At 47.4% G+C, this 13,814-nt stretch overlaps 1 protein-coding gene across 1 annotated transcript; it reads right to left on the reverse strand.

Annotated features, from left to right (window-relative positions):
- Nucleotides 1–4,204: 4,204 nt before the first annotated feature.
- On the reverse strand, nucleotides 4,205–7,052 carry LOC123371222 (the record flags this gene model as incomplete). Its single annotated transcript, XM_045018554.1, has 3 exons — nucleotides 4,205–4,693; nucleotides 4,893–5,474; nucleotides 6,042–7,052. Coding segments are annotated over 3 exons (2,082 nt in total), but the record flags the coding sequence as incomplete, so codon positions are not given.
- Nucleotides 7,053–13,814: the final 6,762 nt, after the last annotated feature.

Below are 13,814 nucleotides of genomic sequence, written 5' to 3' on the forward strand. Positions count from 1 at the left end.
CCTAACCACCTAAGAATCCTTCCTCACACAGTCTCTCAATATGTATGTATATGCTGTAACTATTGCATACAGATAAGATACAGAGAAGTTGTTGATCCTACAACTGCTTCAGTGAGGTGGACACCTACACCACTTCAGAGCCCTACTGTAGGGTGACCAGGTGTCCAGTTTTTTATCAGAACACCCGGTCGAAAAGGGACCCTAGCGCTCCAGTCAGCACCGCCGACCGGACTGTTAAAAGTCCAGTTGGCGGTACTGTGGAGCCAAGGCAGGCTAGACCCTATTTGTTCTGAGGCACTGTGCTGCACCCTAGAAGCGACCAGCAAGTCTGGCTCCTAGGCGGCGGGGCCACAGGGCTCCACATGCTGCCCCTGCCCTGAGCACTGGCTCTGCACTCCCACTGGCCAGTTCCCGGCCAATGGGAGCTGGGACAGAGGGGCCGTGTCTATGGGTGAAAGCAGTGAGCACTGCTGAGCCTCCTTCCACGCCCCCTCAACCCTCAGCCTCATTCCCCAGCCCCATCCCGCACCCCAAACCGCTCATCCCCAGCCCCATCCCAGAGCCTTCACCCCTTCCTGTGCCCCAACCCCCTGCCTCAACCCACAGCCCCCTCCTGCACTCCAAATCCCTCAGCCCTACTCCCCAGCCTGGAGCCCCTCCTGTACCACAAATCCCTGACCCCACCCCAGAGCCAGCACCCCTAGCCCAGAGCCCTCATCCTCCCACACCCAAACTCCCTGCCCCAACCCAGAGCAGCCTCCCACACCCTGAACCCCTCATTTCTGGCCCCACCCCAGAGCATGCACCCCATTTAGAGCCTTCACCCTCTCCTGCACCCCTGCCCCAGCCCAGTGAAAGTGACTCATTCACTCACGGTGGTGGAAAGCGAGCCACGGAGGGAGGGGGGAATGTAGTGAGTGGGGTGTGTGGCCTCAGGGAAGGGGTGGGGCTAGGTGTTTGGTTTTGTGCCAATAGACAGTTGGCAACCCTACCTTACTGTTGTAAGTGGGACTCCAACTGGATGTAGAGAGTAAGCTCATTTAAAGGCAGTTGCAAGATCAATGTCTTACAGCTGACTCTCAATAAAGTCGTGGAGTTTAAGGTCAGAAAGGACCATTATATCATCTAGTCTGACCTCCAGTATATCATGGGCTACTAACACCATCCGAAGAAGTGAGCTTTAGCTCACGAAAGCTCATGCTAAAATAAATTTGTTAGTCTTTAAGGTGCCACAAGTACTCCTGGTTTTTTTGCGGATACAGACTAACACGGCTGCTACTCTAACACCACCCACACACTAAACCAGGGGTCGGCAACCTTTCAGAAGTGGTGTGCCGAGTCTTCATTTATTCACTCTAATTTAAGCTTTCACGTGCCAATAATACATTTTAACATTTTTAGAAGGTCTCTTTCTATAAGTCTATAATATATAACTAAACTATTGTTGTATGTAAAGTAAATAAGGTTTTTAAAATGTTTAAGAAGCTTTATTTAAAATTAAATTAAAATGCAGAGTCCCCCGGACTGGTGGCCAGGACCCAGGTAGTGTGAGTGCCACTGAAAATCAGCTCGAGTGCTGCCTTTGGCACGCGTGCCATAGGTTGCCTACCCCTGCACTAAACCCAACAACTGAAATTAAACCAAAATATTACAACCGACAGGAGACTAGACCATTCTGTGCCATAGGCAAAGAATAGAAGGGACCGAAGTGCACCTGTGCCTGAGGCTCCTGCAATAGCAGGGAAGTGAGATATACACAGATATTACTGGCAAGTGACCTGTAACTGAACACTGCAGACTCATGCCCAAGTATCTTTGGAAACTCAGTATAAAAAAGGAGATGTGAAAACATGTGTTCTGTATCACAAACACATATGCTCCACTGGAAGATTCCTGTTTAAGTAGTTGAATCATATAAGCAAAATACTTAAAATGAAACCACATAGAACACTTATGCAGCTCTTGGGATGTGAAATATTCACATAGGTTAGCACTATAGAGAGGATGTGTTTCATTGATGGGATTTAGGAGTCATGTTTATTAATATTGTGCATCCCTAATCCTGATGGATTAAAAATCATCATATATCACTAATTAAGAAACACTGCATTTGTAATCGGTATGAACATTACAGGGAATGTTGGATAAAAGGAGTCCTGACATAGCAGTGCACTTGAACCAATACTTGGTGTTTACATTCTCCTAGTATTCTATCACTGCAGAATTCAAAAGCATTTTTTTTTAGTGGTGACTCATGCAGGAAGTGATAAACTATACCCCCAAACAAAGAGATGTGAAGATTCTGATGTACTTGAGAAAGATTCTCAGAGCAGCCCAAGGAGCTAAGAGAGAATTCAGACTACAGTAAATTCTTATAGTCAATTAAATAAATCAGGGTTTGGAAAGAAGACTATGATGACAGAACCTTAAATAGTCTATGGCAATGACAGAAGGATCCTTTATAATGATCTCAAATTACTTGTGGGGCTTTTCTGAACATTTATTTTTTGATGGTTGTAGTTATATCTGAGATGTTGCTTTCCATCTAGATCAGTGTTTCTCAACGACCAGTCCATGAACCTGCACCAGTCCCTGAGATATCCCTAGCCCAGTTTTGGAAGGCAGCAAGCTGGTCCCTGGTATCAAAAAGGTTGAGAAATACTTATCTAGATTACAGATGCACAATACCAATACATCTGACTCCTAAATCCTATCAATATTAATACCTGCCACATATAATACTAACACAAGTGAATGTGCCATGTACCCATTCTTTAAAGTACACAGAATGTCAAGTTCTGGAACCCTGTACAGAGGTCTTCTGCACTTGAGCTAGTTATTTCTGTTGACTCACCCTGACAGTCGTCAGACCAGGTGAGTCTCATTCGCACCTTTGTCTGAGGTACTGGGACTGAATTATCAGACAGGAGGCTTTAGAAACAACCAGATGAGATTTATATTCAACTGTTCTTAAGGTCAGAATAAAGGGAAACCAGAGGAAGTTGTATGTGTTTATGCATATATACATGTGCTGTGTTAAGAGAGGGGTAGGGGACCCTGACCTGTTCACATTAGTAAGAAATATCTTACTATTTTTCAGTGAATAAGCAAGATACAAACAGATACAAAGGAAGGCCCATCATTGCAGTTAGGTTTGCATCCAGGGGGCTGAAAAGTGTATGTTAAACCAGGGGTTGGCAACCTTTCAGAAGTGGTGTGCCGAGTCTTCATTTATTCACTCTAATTTAAGGTTTTGCGTGCCAGTCATACATTTTAATGTTTTTAGAAGGTCTCTTTCTATAAGTCTATAATATATAACTAAACTACTGTAGTATGTAAAGTAAATAAGGTTTTTAAAATGTTTAAGAAGCTTCATTTAAAATTAAATTAAAATGCAGAGCCCCCTGGACCGGTGGTCAGGACCCGGGCGTGTGAGTGCCACTGAAAATCAGCTCGCGTGTTGCCTTTGGCACGCATGCTATAGGTTGCCTACCCCTGTGTTAAACAAACCAGGGTTTCTACTGGTTAGTGTGCTAACCAAAAAAACTTAGAAAAGGTTCTTGTATATTTATACACCACTCCCACCACTCTAGCTCAGATTCTGCAAGTACTTCCATTAAGAACCTTATTATCATAGATTCATATCTTGTCTATAATTAAAAATTCACCATGGACTGAAACTTATTAGACAAGGTTTCTGAACAATTTTACTTTATTTTTAAAAAGCAACATTTAACTGCTGTAGCAGGAATGAACTTCAGAGGTTAGGGAGTCAACACAAACTATGGGAGAGGAAGATTTCTATGCAAGAATGAGATTCTGAGAACGAATAATACTAGGCCCAAGAAGAGATCAGGGTATGGAGAAAAGGAGTCAGATGATGATGTTCGTCCATCGTTTTCGAAGAAGACCTTAACATCTATCAGGTTGTGAGCTGTCCACGGTGCGTCCGCAAATGGCTGGTAAGGCCAATACGGGCACGGAATGTTCTGCCACATGTCGGGCAGACATGCGTGGGCACCACTGTTACAACATTTGCAGCTCTGGCTTTACGGAGTGCTCGCTTCTCTTGTGCTAGGGTTATCCTTCTAGCTTCAGATGTCTGGCAGCCTTGGTGGATCAGCGTACGCCATGTCGATCGGTCTTGTGCCAGGGTTTCCCAGGAGGTGATGTCGATATCCAGGGACTTAAGAGAGGCTTTCAGCGTATCTTTGTATCGCTTCTTTTGTCCCCCATGCGATCGCTTTCCTTGAGACAGCTCACCATAGAAGAGCTGTTTGGGGATGCGGTGGTCTGGCATCCTTACAACATGGCCTGCCCAGCGTGTCTGGGCTTTCATAAGCAGAGTGTAAACTGACGGCAGGCCTGCTCTGGAAAGGACTTCTGTGTCAGGCACCTTATCCTGCCACCGAATCCTCAGAAGTCTGCGGAGGCAAGTCGTGTGGAAGTGGTTCAATTGCCTAGCGTGCCTCCTGTATACAGTCCAGGTCTCACTGGCATACATCAAGGTAGTTAGCACTACTGCTTGGTAGACTTTAAGCTTTGTAGCAAGGCTTATTCCACAGCGGTCCCACACGTTGGTCAGCAGTCCGCCAAATGCAGAGCTTGCCTTGGCGATTCTGCAGTTGACCTCGATGTCAATTGTCACTGCGCGGGAGAGGGTGCTGCCAAGGTATGTAAATTGGTCCACTGCTTGCAGCTTTTGCCCCTTCACTGTGATGGTGGGCTCTTGGTGTTGGGCTTTCGGAGCTGGCTGGTGCATCACTTCGGTTTTCTTTATGTTGATAAGAAGGCCAAAGTTATCGCATGCTGCTGCGAATTTGTCCATGCTGGCTTGCATTTCCTGCTCTGATCCAGCATTCAGGGCACAATCGTCAGGAGGTCTGTAGCACAGTCTCCTTTATCTTGGTGACAGCCTGGAGTCTTCGCAGGTTGAACAGTTTCCCATCAGTCCTGTATCTCAGGCTGACTCCCAAGGAACTGTTCTGAAAGGCGTCTGACAGCATGGCTGAAAACATCATGCTGAACAGGGTCGGTGCCAACACACACCCTTGCTTGACGCCATTTGTGACGGGAAAGGCCTCTGAAGCTTCTCCGTCGTCCAGAACACGAGCCGTCATGCCGTCGTGGAACTGACGTACCATCAGGATGAATCTATCAGGGCACCCAAACTTCGACATGATACGCCACAGACCTTCACGACTGACAGTGTCAAAAGCCTTAGTGAGATCCACAAAGATGGTGTACAGTTCACGATTCTGCTCTTGACACTTCTCTTGGAGCTGTCGGACTGCGAAGATCATGTCCACAGTGCCACGCTCTTTACGAAAGCCGCACTGTGTCTCGGGTAATAGACCCTGTTCCAGGTGGTCAATCAGGCGATTCAGCAACACTCGTGCAAGGATCTTGCCTGCGCTGGAAAGCAATGATATTCCTCTATGATTGTCGCAGACTTTTCGATTTCCTTTCCTCTTGTAGAGGTGTACGATGGACGCATCTTTCAATTCCTGAGGAATAGACCCTTGATTCCAGAAGGACTGAAACAGTTGAGTGAGTTTGTCAACAAGCACTGCACCACCATCCTTATAAACTTCTGCTGGGATCGCATCAGATCCTGAGGCCTTGCCACTGGACAGCTGGCTGATGGCCTGTAGGATTTCAGACTCTGATGGTGGAACGTCCAGACTGTGGTTGATATCCGCCTGGGGCATTCTATCAATCGCCTCATTATTAATGGAAGATGGGCGGTTCAGTACGGATTGAAAATGCTCAGCCCAACTCTGTAGAATCAGAGTCTTCTCAGTAATGAGAGTTACACCATCTAAATCCAGTAAAGGAGAGCTCCCTGAGGGCCGAGGGCCGTACAAGGATCTGAGGGCTTCGTAGAACCGTTTGGCATCGTTTCTATCAGCAAACATCTGGATTTCACCTGCCTTGGCACTCAACCAGGAGTCCTGCATCTTGCGAAGCTTGTTCTGTACGGTCCTGCGAGTGTTGTTAAAGGCATTTTTCTTAGCTGATGATGACGGGTCGTTCTGATGAGCACGGTAAAGGCGGTGCTTTTCAGCAAGTAAGGCCTTGATCTCTTCATCGTTTTCATCAAACCAGTCCTGCTGTTTCCTGTGTGAGGGTCCAAGAACCTTTAGTGCAGAAGAGTGCACAATATTCCGGAAGCGTTCCCAGTCCTTCTCAGCATTTTCCTCTAATTGCAGCTCTAAGAGTTGGTTGTCAAGATCTTCTGCTAGTAAAGCTGCTGTATTGGGGTTCCTCAGTTTACTGACGTTAATCTTTTTCACCACAGCTCTGTTTCCCTGCGGACGTCTCTTTGGCTTGATGTAAAGGCTTAATTTAGAGATGATGAGTCTATGATCAGTCCAACAGTCAGCACTCGGCATGGCCTTAGTCACCCTTACATCCTGTCTATCTTTCCTCCGCACGATGACATAATCAATGAGATGCCAGTGCTTGGAGTGTGGATGCATCCAGGACGTCTTTTTGCGAGTGGGCAGGCGGAAGATGGTATTGGTAATGATCAGATCATGAGCCACACATGTCTTCAGGAGTAGTAGGCCATTGCTGTTACATTTGCCGATTCCATTTTTTCCAATGACGCCATCCCAGGCAGAGTGATCAGATCCTACTCTCGCGTTAAAATCGCCAAGTAGAATCAGCCTGTCGGTACGCTTCACGGATGAGAGTAGGGCATCAAGATCTTCATAAAACTTGTCCTTTACTTCATCCGGATTCGTCATTGTGGGTGCGTAAGCGCTGATTAGTATAGCTTGCTTTCCTCTCGGTAGTGGAAGATGCAGTGTCATGAGTCGGTCGTTCACACCCTTGGGAAGACTGGCAAATTTGCGGACAAGTTGATTCTTAACCGCAAAGCCAACTCCAGATTCACGACGTTCATCACTGCTACGTCCACACCAGAAGAATGTGTAACCACCCCCTATTTCTGTGAGCTGACCTTCGTTGGCTAGACGAGTTTCACACAAGGCTGCAATATCGATGTTAAATCTTGCGAGCTCTCTAGCGACCAGGGCTGTTCTTCTTTCTGGTCGATCTGCTGAGGGGTTATCTTGAAGCGTGCGTACGTTCCATGTACCAATAATGAGTGGTGTCACCTTGCGGTTTGTTATTTGAAGTTTTGTTGTTCGACCGCATAAGATGGGATCCCCTCCAGCCGCGGTAAGCTGGCCAGGGTTCTGTGAAGCAAACAATGTTTAGGGCACCTTTTCTAGCCCCTTCCTCTTGCTACGGAGGTGAGCAGTGCGGTCCTAAAAAGGGCTGCTCAGTCACTCAGGTAGACGCCGAATCCAGCTGTTGCTTCGATCAGCAAGAAGACGACCATTAGACCTGAGCCGCCTGTGTGCAGGTCCACGGCTACAGCTCCCAGTGTATCCACACCTGCTGCTTCGTCGCTCGCCCATCGCCACAGGACTTTGAAATTTACGGAAGTTAGATGTCAAGACTTGCGCGTGGATTGGATTAAAGTGAGGGAGAGGTGCGCATAGTCAGCCTCACTCTCTCTTCCCAGATCCCATCTTGCTCCAATGGCAGGACAAGAGTCGAGACGGTTGGAGATGGGCTGGGCGCAGTGGTTGACCAGGGCATCTTTCGTGTCTTGCCGTGCTCTTAGCGTACCACACCGCTTGGAGAAACCGCCTTCATGACCGTTGGTCCTATTCTAGAAGGTCTCATCCGCTCAATCCGCCGGAGTCTGTCTTCACATGCTCGGGATAGACAAAGCCCTATCTCACCGGAGGTCTAAGCCCAACGGCTACCCTCAGCCTGGTTTAGCCAGCCTGTCGAAGCTGTTGCCCGGGGTGTGGCCGCTGCGCATGCTACAGCTACAGGGAGCCACAGGTGAGAGCTGAGTGACAGGTGGGGACCAAAGGTGGACGAGCTGCCCTGAAGGGACACGACAGGCCCCTACACCAGCGGTGCTACCCCTCCCTGAACACCCCATACAGCCCAATACTGATACTGTACTGTGGAGAGATGTTGGCAAATTATCAGGGAAGGAAGGGTAAATCTGAAAGAACTATGTTTAAAAAAGAATTCCAACCATTTTATTCAGGCTGGAAATCCAAAAAGACAAGAATGACCAATTGTGGAAGTGTATTTGAAAAGAAAATATCTGCTGATTAAATGCTGTACACAAGGGCAAGATTGTGTCCTTGAGAGCTGTGTGTGAAAAGGGCCTTCCCTGTGCTTACCCACCTGTGCTGTGCAGGGAGCGGGCCACCTTCCTGGTAACCTACTGAAGGTTCTCTGGTCAGGAACTGAGTGGCTCTAGGTTGGGAGTAAGTCTGGGGTATATGTGTTATGCTCTCACCTGCCCCAGGAAAATTACTAGAAACAGTTAGCACAGAATCCCAAGGATCCCAACTATTAGGGTCAAAGTGCCTGCAGAAGGTCTGTAGAGCAATTTCACTGGAAGAGTAGTGCCAGAAAACTGGAGGGGGACATGCCCCAGAACCAGTGTGAAGGCAGAGAGTTTACTTCCTGCGGATCTCCAAAGGCCTGCTCAGACCTTGGTGGAATGTTTTCTGGAGGAGACACTTGAACTCCTTCCACAGTGGGAATGGCAAACTCCACCATCATGGAGGGCAACTCATTAAGATTGTCCTCCAGTGTTCCTCCTTTCCCTTAGGGGAGGAGATGCTCCGGATCTTTGTTGTTACCATGGGCACTTTTTTCCACTCAGCCAGCTGGTTGCAGCTAGTTTCCTAATGAAAGTGACTTTATTTATGACACTTGCAATAGAGCACTCTATAGACAGAGATCATAAACCTTACTTTAATACTGGTTTAACAATAAGCAATAATGCTTAGAGGTGTCTCTGATTGTTCTGTTTGCTACTTAGGGCATGTCCACACTACAGCCTTAAGTTGACCTATGTTAGGTTGACTTACAGCCACTGCAGTTGCCTTCACTGACTGAAGAGGGACAGCATGGTGGGCTGAGAGCCAGGGCTCTCCACTCAGTGCAATTCCTGCCAGGAGCCTAGCTGTTCTCTGGGCTCTCAGCTCCCAGCTGGGAGTGGGGGCACAGCCACCCAGGCTTCTCAGCTCCCTGAGCTGATCCTGTGGGCCACAGCCTGGCTGGGAGTGGGGAGCTGGGGACAGCCAGGTTCTAGCAGCCAAGCTTTCTTATCAATTTCACGGCTCCAGCTTGGCTGATGTAAGTAATGCAGTCTCTACACAGATGCTGAGTCACTCTAACTACATCAACATAAGCCCTATGCCTCTTGTGGAGGTGGAGCTATGATGTTGATGGAGTAGAGCAGTTACATTGGCGGGAGCAAGGCTGAGTGTGTACACTGACATAATTAGGTTGACATAAACTGCCTTACATTGACCCAACTGTGTAGTGTAGATCAGGCCTTAGTCATGGTTAGAAGTGCTTTTTACTGTTTTAAAATACCAAACTGTCTGGATGAGCAAAGAGGATGCAGTTTTCTCAGCTTATTCTTCCCTCTTACCCTCCTCCACACATTTGTTATGTCTGTGGAATGCAGAATCAGCTCAAAGGAAACTGAACAAGGACCCATGAGCAGCACATATAAGAGGCCAGGGGAGGCTAAACCTCCCCAAAAAAGGCCAGCCATGCAGGGAGGAAATGCCGCGGATGTGGTGCAGGTCACCCCTCCAGAGACGCGCTGGCCTGCCACTGCCTTTGTAGTGCCGGAAGCCAAGCTCCATAGAAGTCGGGGGAATGGGGGGGGACCAGCACCCAGACCATGGCCCTGCCTGCGCCCCGCCCTACCCTGCCATTTCCCCCAAAGGCTCCCCCAGACACTCACTCCTCTCTGCCCCCTTCCCCAAGTCTTCCCTCCCTGGACTGCTGTTCGCTCTTCTCCCTGGCCCCCAATCGCTAGCCTAAGACAGGAATAAGTGATGAAGCCATGCCTCTTCTCCCGTTCCATGAAGGGGGCAGATAGGAGTGAGCAGCAGGCGGGAGGGCCTCGGGAGGGGGTGGGAAGAGGTGGAGCAAGGGAAGGGCCTTGGATGGGGGAAGAGGCAGAGCAGGGGTAGGGCCTTGGAGGTAGGGCCACAGCTCAGATGCTGGAGGGTGCCCCCGTCCCCCCATACTTCTAGGTTGCTTCCAGAACTCACGGGTGAGTCTCCTCAAATGGAGGACTCACACCACCTAAACTATGTGAGAACTGTGTGATGCCCTAAAGCACACAGCTGATATCAGGTATTTCCTAGAAATGGACAATTATTTTTGGGGGAGGGGATACTAACAAAAAAAACCCACAACAACCAAACAAGACCCTGTGAGCTCTGCTTACCAATAAGAACTGCTTGCATCTTGTGCAGCTATTTACACTTGTGCAAAGTGGGAATAAAAAGCTAACCAAGGTGCAAAGCAGTAGAGAATCAGGCCCTTTAATTTAGAAAGGTTCTCCATAGGTTTCGACTGGGGAGAATCAAAGAAGCAGAGTTCACCTGCAGTATTTTTATAGTACCATTTTGCTTGAAAGACTAATATAGTAGCTCATGGGCTAGGTGCAGGGGCGGCTCTAGCAATTTCGCCGCCCCAAGGACGGCGGCACACCGCAGGGAGCGCTCTGCCAGTCGCCGGTCCCGCGGCTCTGGTGGACCTCCTGCAGACTTGCCTGCGGAGGGTCCGCTGGTCCCGCGGCTCCGGTGGACCTCCCGCAGGCATGCCTGCGGATGCTCCACCGAAGCTGCGGGACCAGCGGACCCTCCACAGGCACGTCTGCGGGAGGTCCACCAGAGCCGCCTGCCGCCCTCCCGGCGACCAGCAGAGTGCCTCCCGCAGCATGCCGCCCCAAGCACGCGCTTGGCGTGCTGGGGCCTGGAGCCGCCCCTGGCTAGGTGCATTGTTACCTACTAACTCAATTGCAGCCGGAGGAACTGTGGATACCAATTGCTTATGTTTCCAAAACACTAGGTCTCAACTCCAGTAACACTTGAACTATAGTAATAGAATCACTTTAAAGTAACTCCTGCTAACTGTTTAAATACATTTTGTCTGGCCAACGCAAGCAAAGTATAACTGTTTTAAAATAATAGTATTTAAACCTGCCAACCTGTGACCCCAAGAAGCCATTCCAGAATCAGGGCATTGCTAGGATGTAGGGCTATCCTGGCCACATTCTCTTTCCCAAGAAATTTTCCTTGCACTTGATGCTGAGAGGGAGTGTCACTGAGCTGCTTTGCTGGATCTGTCACTTGGGGACACTCATTATACAAAGATAATCTTCTTAGGGCCTGATTCACTGGCTTTACAGGTGCTTTGTTCCCTGGAGCGATTAGCAGCATAGCCATAGCAGAGCCAAGAATCAGGACCTAGATGTTGGGAAGTTGGCTTGAGGGGAGTGAAAGGGCTCACTAGAAGATCTTGGAAGAGGAAAGGCAGTATGGCAATATGTAAACAATCTACTAAAAATGGTCCTGGATTCAAATATGGGCTCTTGTCAACTTGTTGTTAATTTCAGTTGGCAAAACCTGGGAACAAACTTAGTTTTACAAAAAAAAAAAAAAACCAAAAAAACAAAATAAAAACCCCACCAAGATGTGTGTTCAAAACCAGGACATGCCAAAACATTCAAGAATACACACACACTCTAGATCTCTAGTTTGAGGGGGAGGGCGAGGCACAGCAGGGCAGATGAAATCATTCCAACAAATCACCATTTGCATGTATGGGCCTTCAATATTAAGTTACATATTGCTGACCTCGCTTACTCTTCCCTGTGGTGCTAAGTAGACTGCATAAGTTAAAGCAGAACACAGGACTTACTGCAACTGGATAGCTAACACCTGAGGGCATGAATTTTCATAGAACAGATGAGAGTATAATAAAGAAAAGAAGGGAGAGTTTTTGAATTATATAAGCCCCATCAATAATAAATTTCCTATGAGTTGACTACTGAAATACTGGCAAGGAGGCAATGTATTCAGTCCTGGATAGGAACAGTTATAAGAGAATAGTTATAAGGCATAAACCTCTTGTACATAGTGGCTATTATTAAATATCATTTAATTCTATATTGGTTGGTTTCTATTAATGGTTGAGAACTTAGAGTTTAAAGAAGTTTATTAATTAGTGGCTGATAAGTATTCATTTCTGCTCCAAGAAAATCCCACTTGTCTATCTGCCTGCAGTTTCTGGTTGACACCCGCAAATGGGATATGTTTCATCTAGCTTCCCATAAAGCTCCCTTTGATGAGCTACTTGCCAATGTTAAAATAATTAAATTAAATTAAATTGACTTTCCCCAAAAAAGAGTTGGGGAGGGGGAAGAGGTAGCAGGCTCTTAGCTGTCAAAAACTGGGTATACAATGTGGTTGTCCATCCAATTCTTCCTTCCTGCCACAGGGTTCAACCAGTACTTCTTTGAAATTCCGACTCCTGTCATGGTCTATACTACAGACTTATGTTGGTATCTACTTTACTCCGGGTGGAAAATCCACACCCCTGAGTGGAATATTTATACCAACCTAACCCCTGGTGTAGATAGTGCTGTCAATGGGAGGGCTTCTCCCATTGACATAGCTTCTTTCTTTCAGAGAGGTGGAGAACCTCCTACACCAATGGGAGAAGCTCTCCTGTTGGCGTAGGTAACCTCTTCACTAAGTCCTACTGTGGCTCAGATGAACCAGTGCAATGTAGACAAGCCTATATTAACAATAGTGTGAGGCTGACAGCATCAGGCCGACTGGGACTTCCTTTTCCAGATGGCCTGCTCAGGGCTCCCACTGCCTCTTCATTCCTGTGAGTCATTTGTTTCTCTGCAGAGCCTCTTTCTTTAAAAATTGATTCCAATCCCATTTGGGGAAGGAGTTGCAAGGCAGACAGCTTTAAGATATATGGAGGAGTCTTGCCAAGACTGGGATGCTGGCCTCTTACAGATACTGGGCAGGCAGGAGAGAGCAGGAAGTTTTTGATAGGTGAATATAATCTTTGGAACTTGATGCAGAAAGCTGCCAACAGTCTTAGGATGGTGGCCAGGACTGAAATTTATTTTGGCTAGGAGTTGTGCATTGTTCTTTATTTGTGTGAGTGGGAGTTTGATGCTTCCCTAGTGCAGCCTGAGGTAACTTTAATCAGTAACACATGAACAGAAAAGAACCATTGAGCTGGAGCTCTAGCTAGCTTTTCTGCTGGGAACAAGAAAAAAGATCCCTGCTGTCTGGCTTCCCAGGTACCTTCCTCTTCCCCATCTCCCCCCCTCACCTGGAGGAAGAGTGCAGATTCCCTGGTTGGACACTGGTGCCGTCCTTCAGGGGAGAAGAAAGAAGATTTCCCTCATTCTAGACTGATCCCTGAGGGAAATGAAGATGAGAGCTCCCTGCCTCTCTTGTCTGACTACATTCTCTGGCCTTCTGGGTGGGGTGGTGGTGAAATCCAGTGACTTTTTTTTTTTTTAGGTGTGTGTGTGATTCCTGGTGGGGGTGGAAATAAGTGGTAAAGCAATAAAAACATGCTGTTGTCCTAATTAGTTAGTAAATGAGAAAGTAAATTACTGAGAAATACAGCTTGAACATCTTACTCATGGCAGTTGAAACTGTACTTGCTTGCAACAACTGTATTTAACAAGGCTTTCTGTGTCTCTGTGGACTGGGGTAGTGGGGTGCTCAGATCCGGGAGCTTGATTTGGGTCTCATTAGGCTAGCATAGATGGAATTATCTTTTCTGAAACCATGCTATATACTACATACCATGACAACTGGCGATTTAAAAGTCTGGCCTTTATTTGGTGGCCAAAAATCAGTATCAAGTCAATATTGGGTTTTCTTTGTCCTACGTTACAGCAACAATAATTTTTATACTAT

The sequence above is a fragment of the Mauremys mutica genome, chromosome 5, assembly GCF_020497125.1.
Source record: "Mauremys mutica isolate MM-2020 ecotype Southern chromosome 5, ASM2049712v1, whole genome shotgun sequence".
Lineage (NCBI taxonomy): Eukaryota > Metazoa > Chordata > Testudines > Geoemydidae > Mauremys > Mauremys mutica.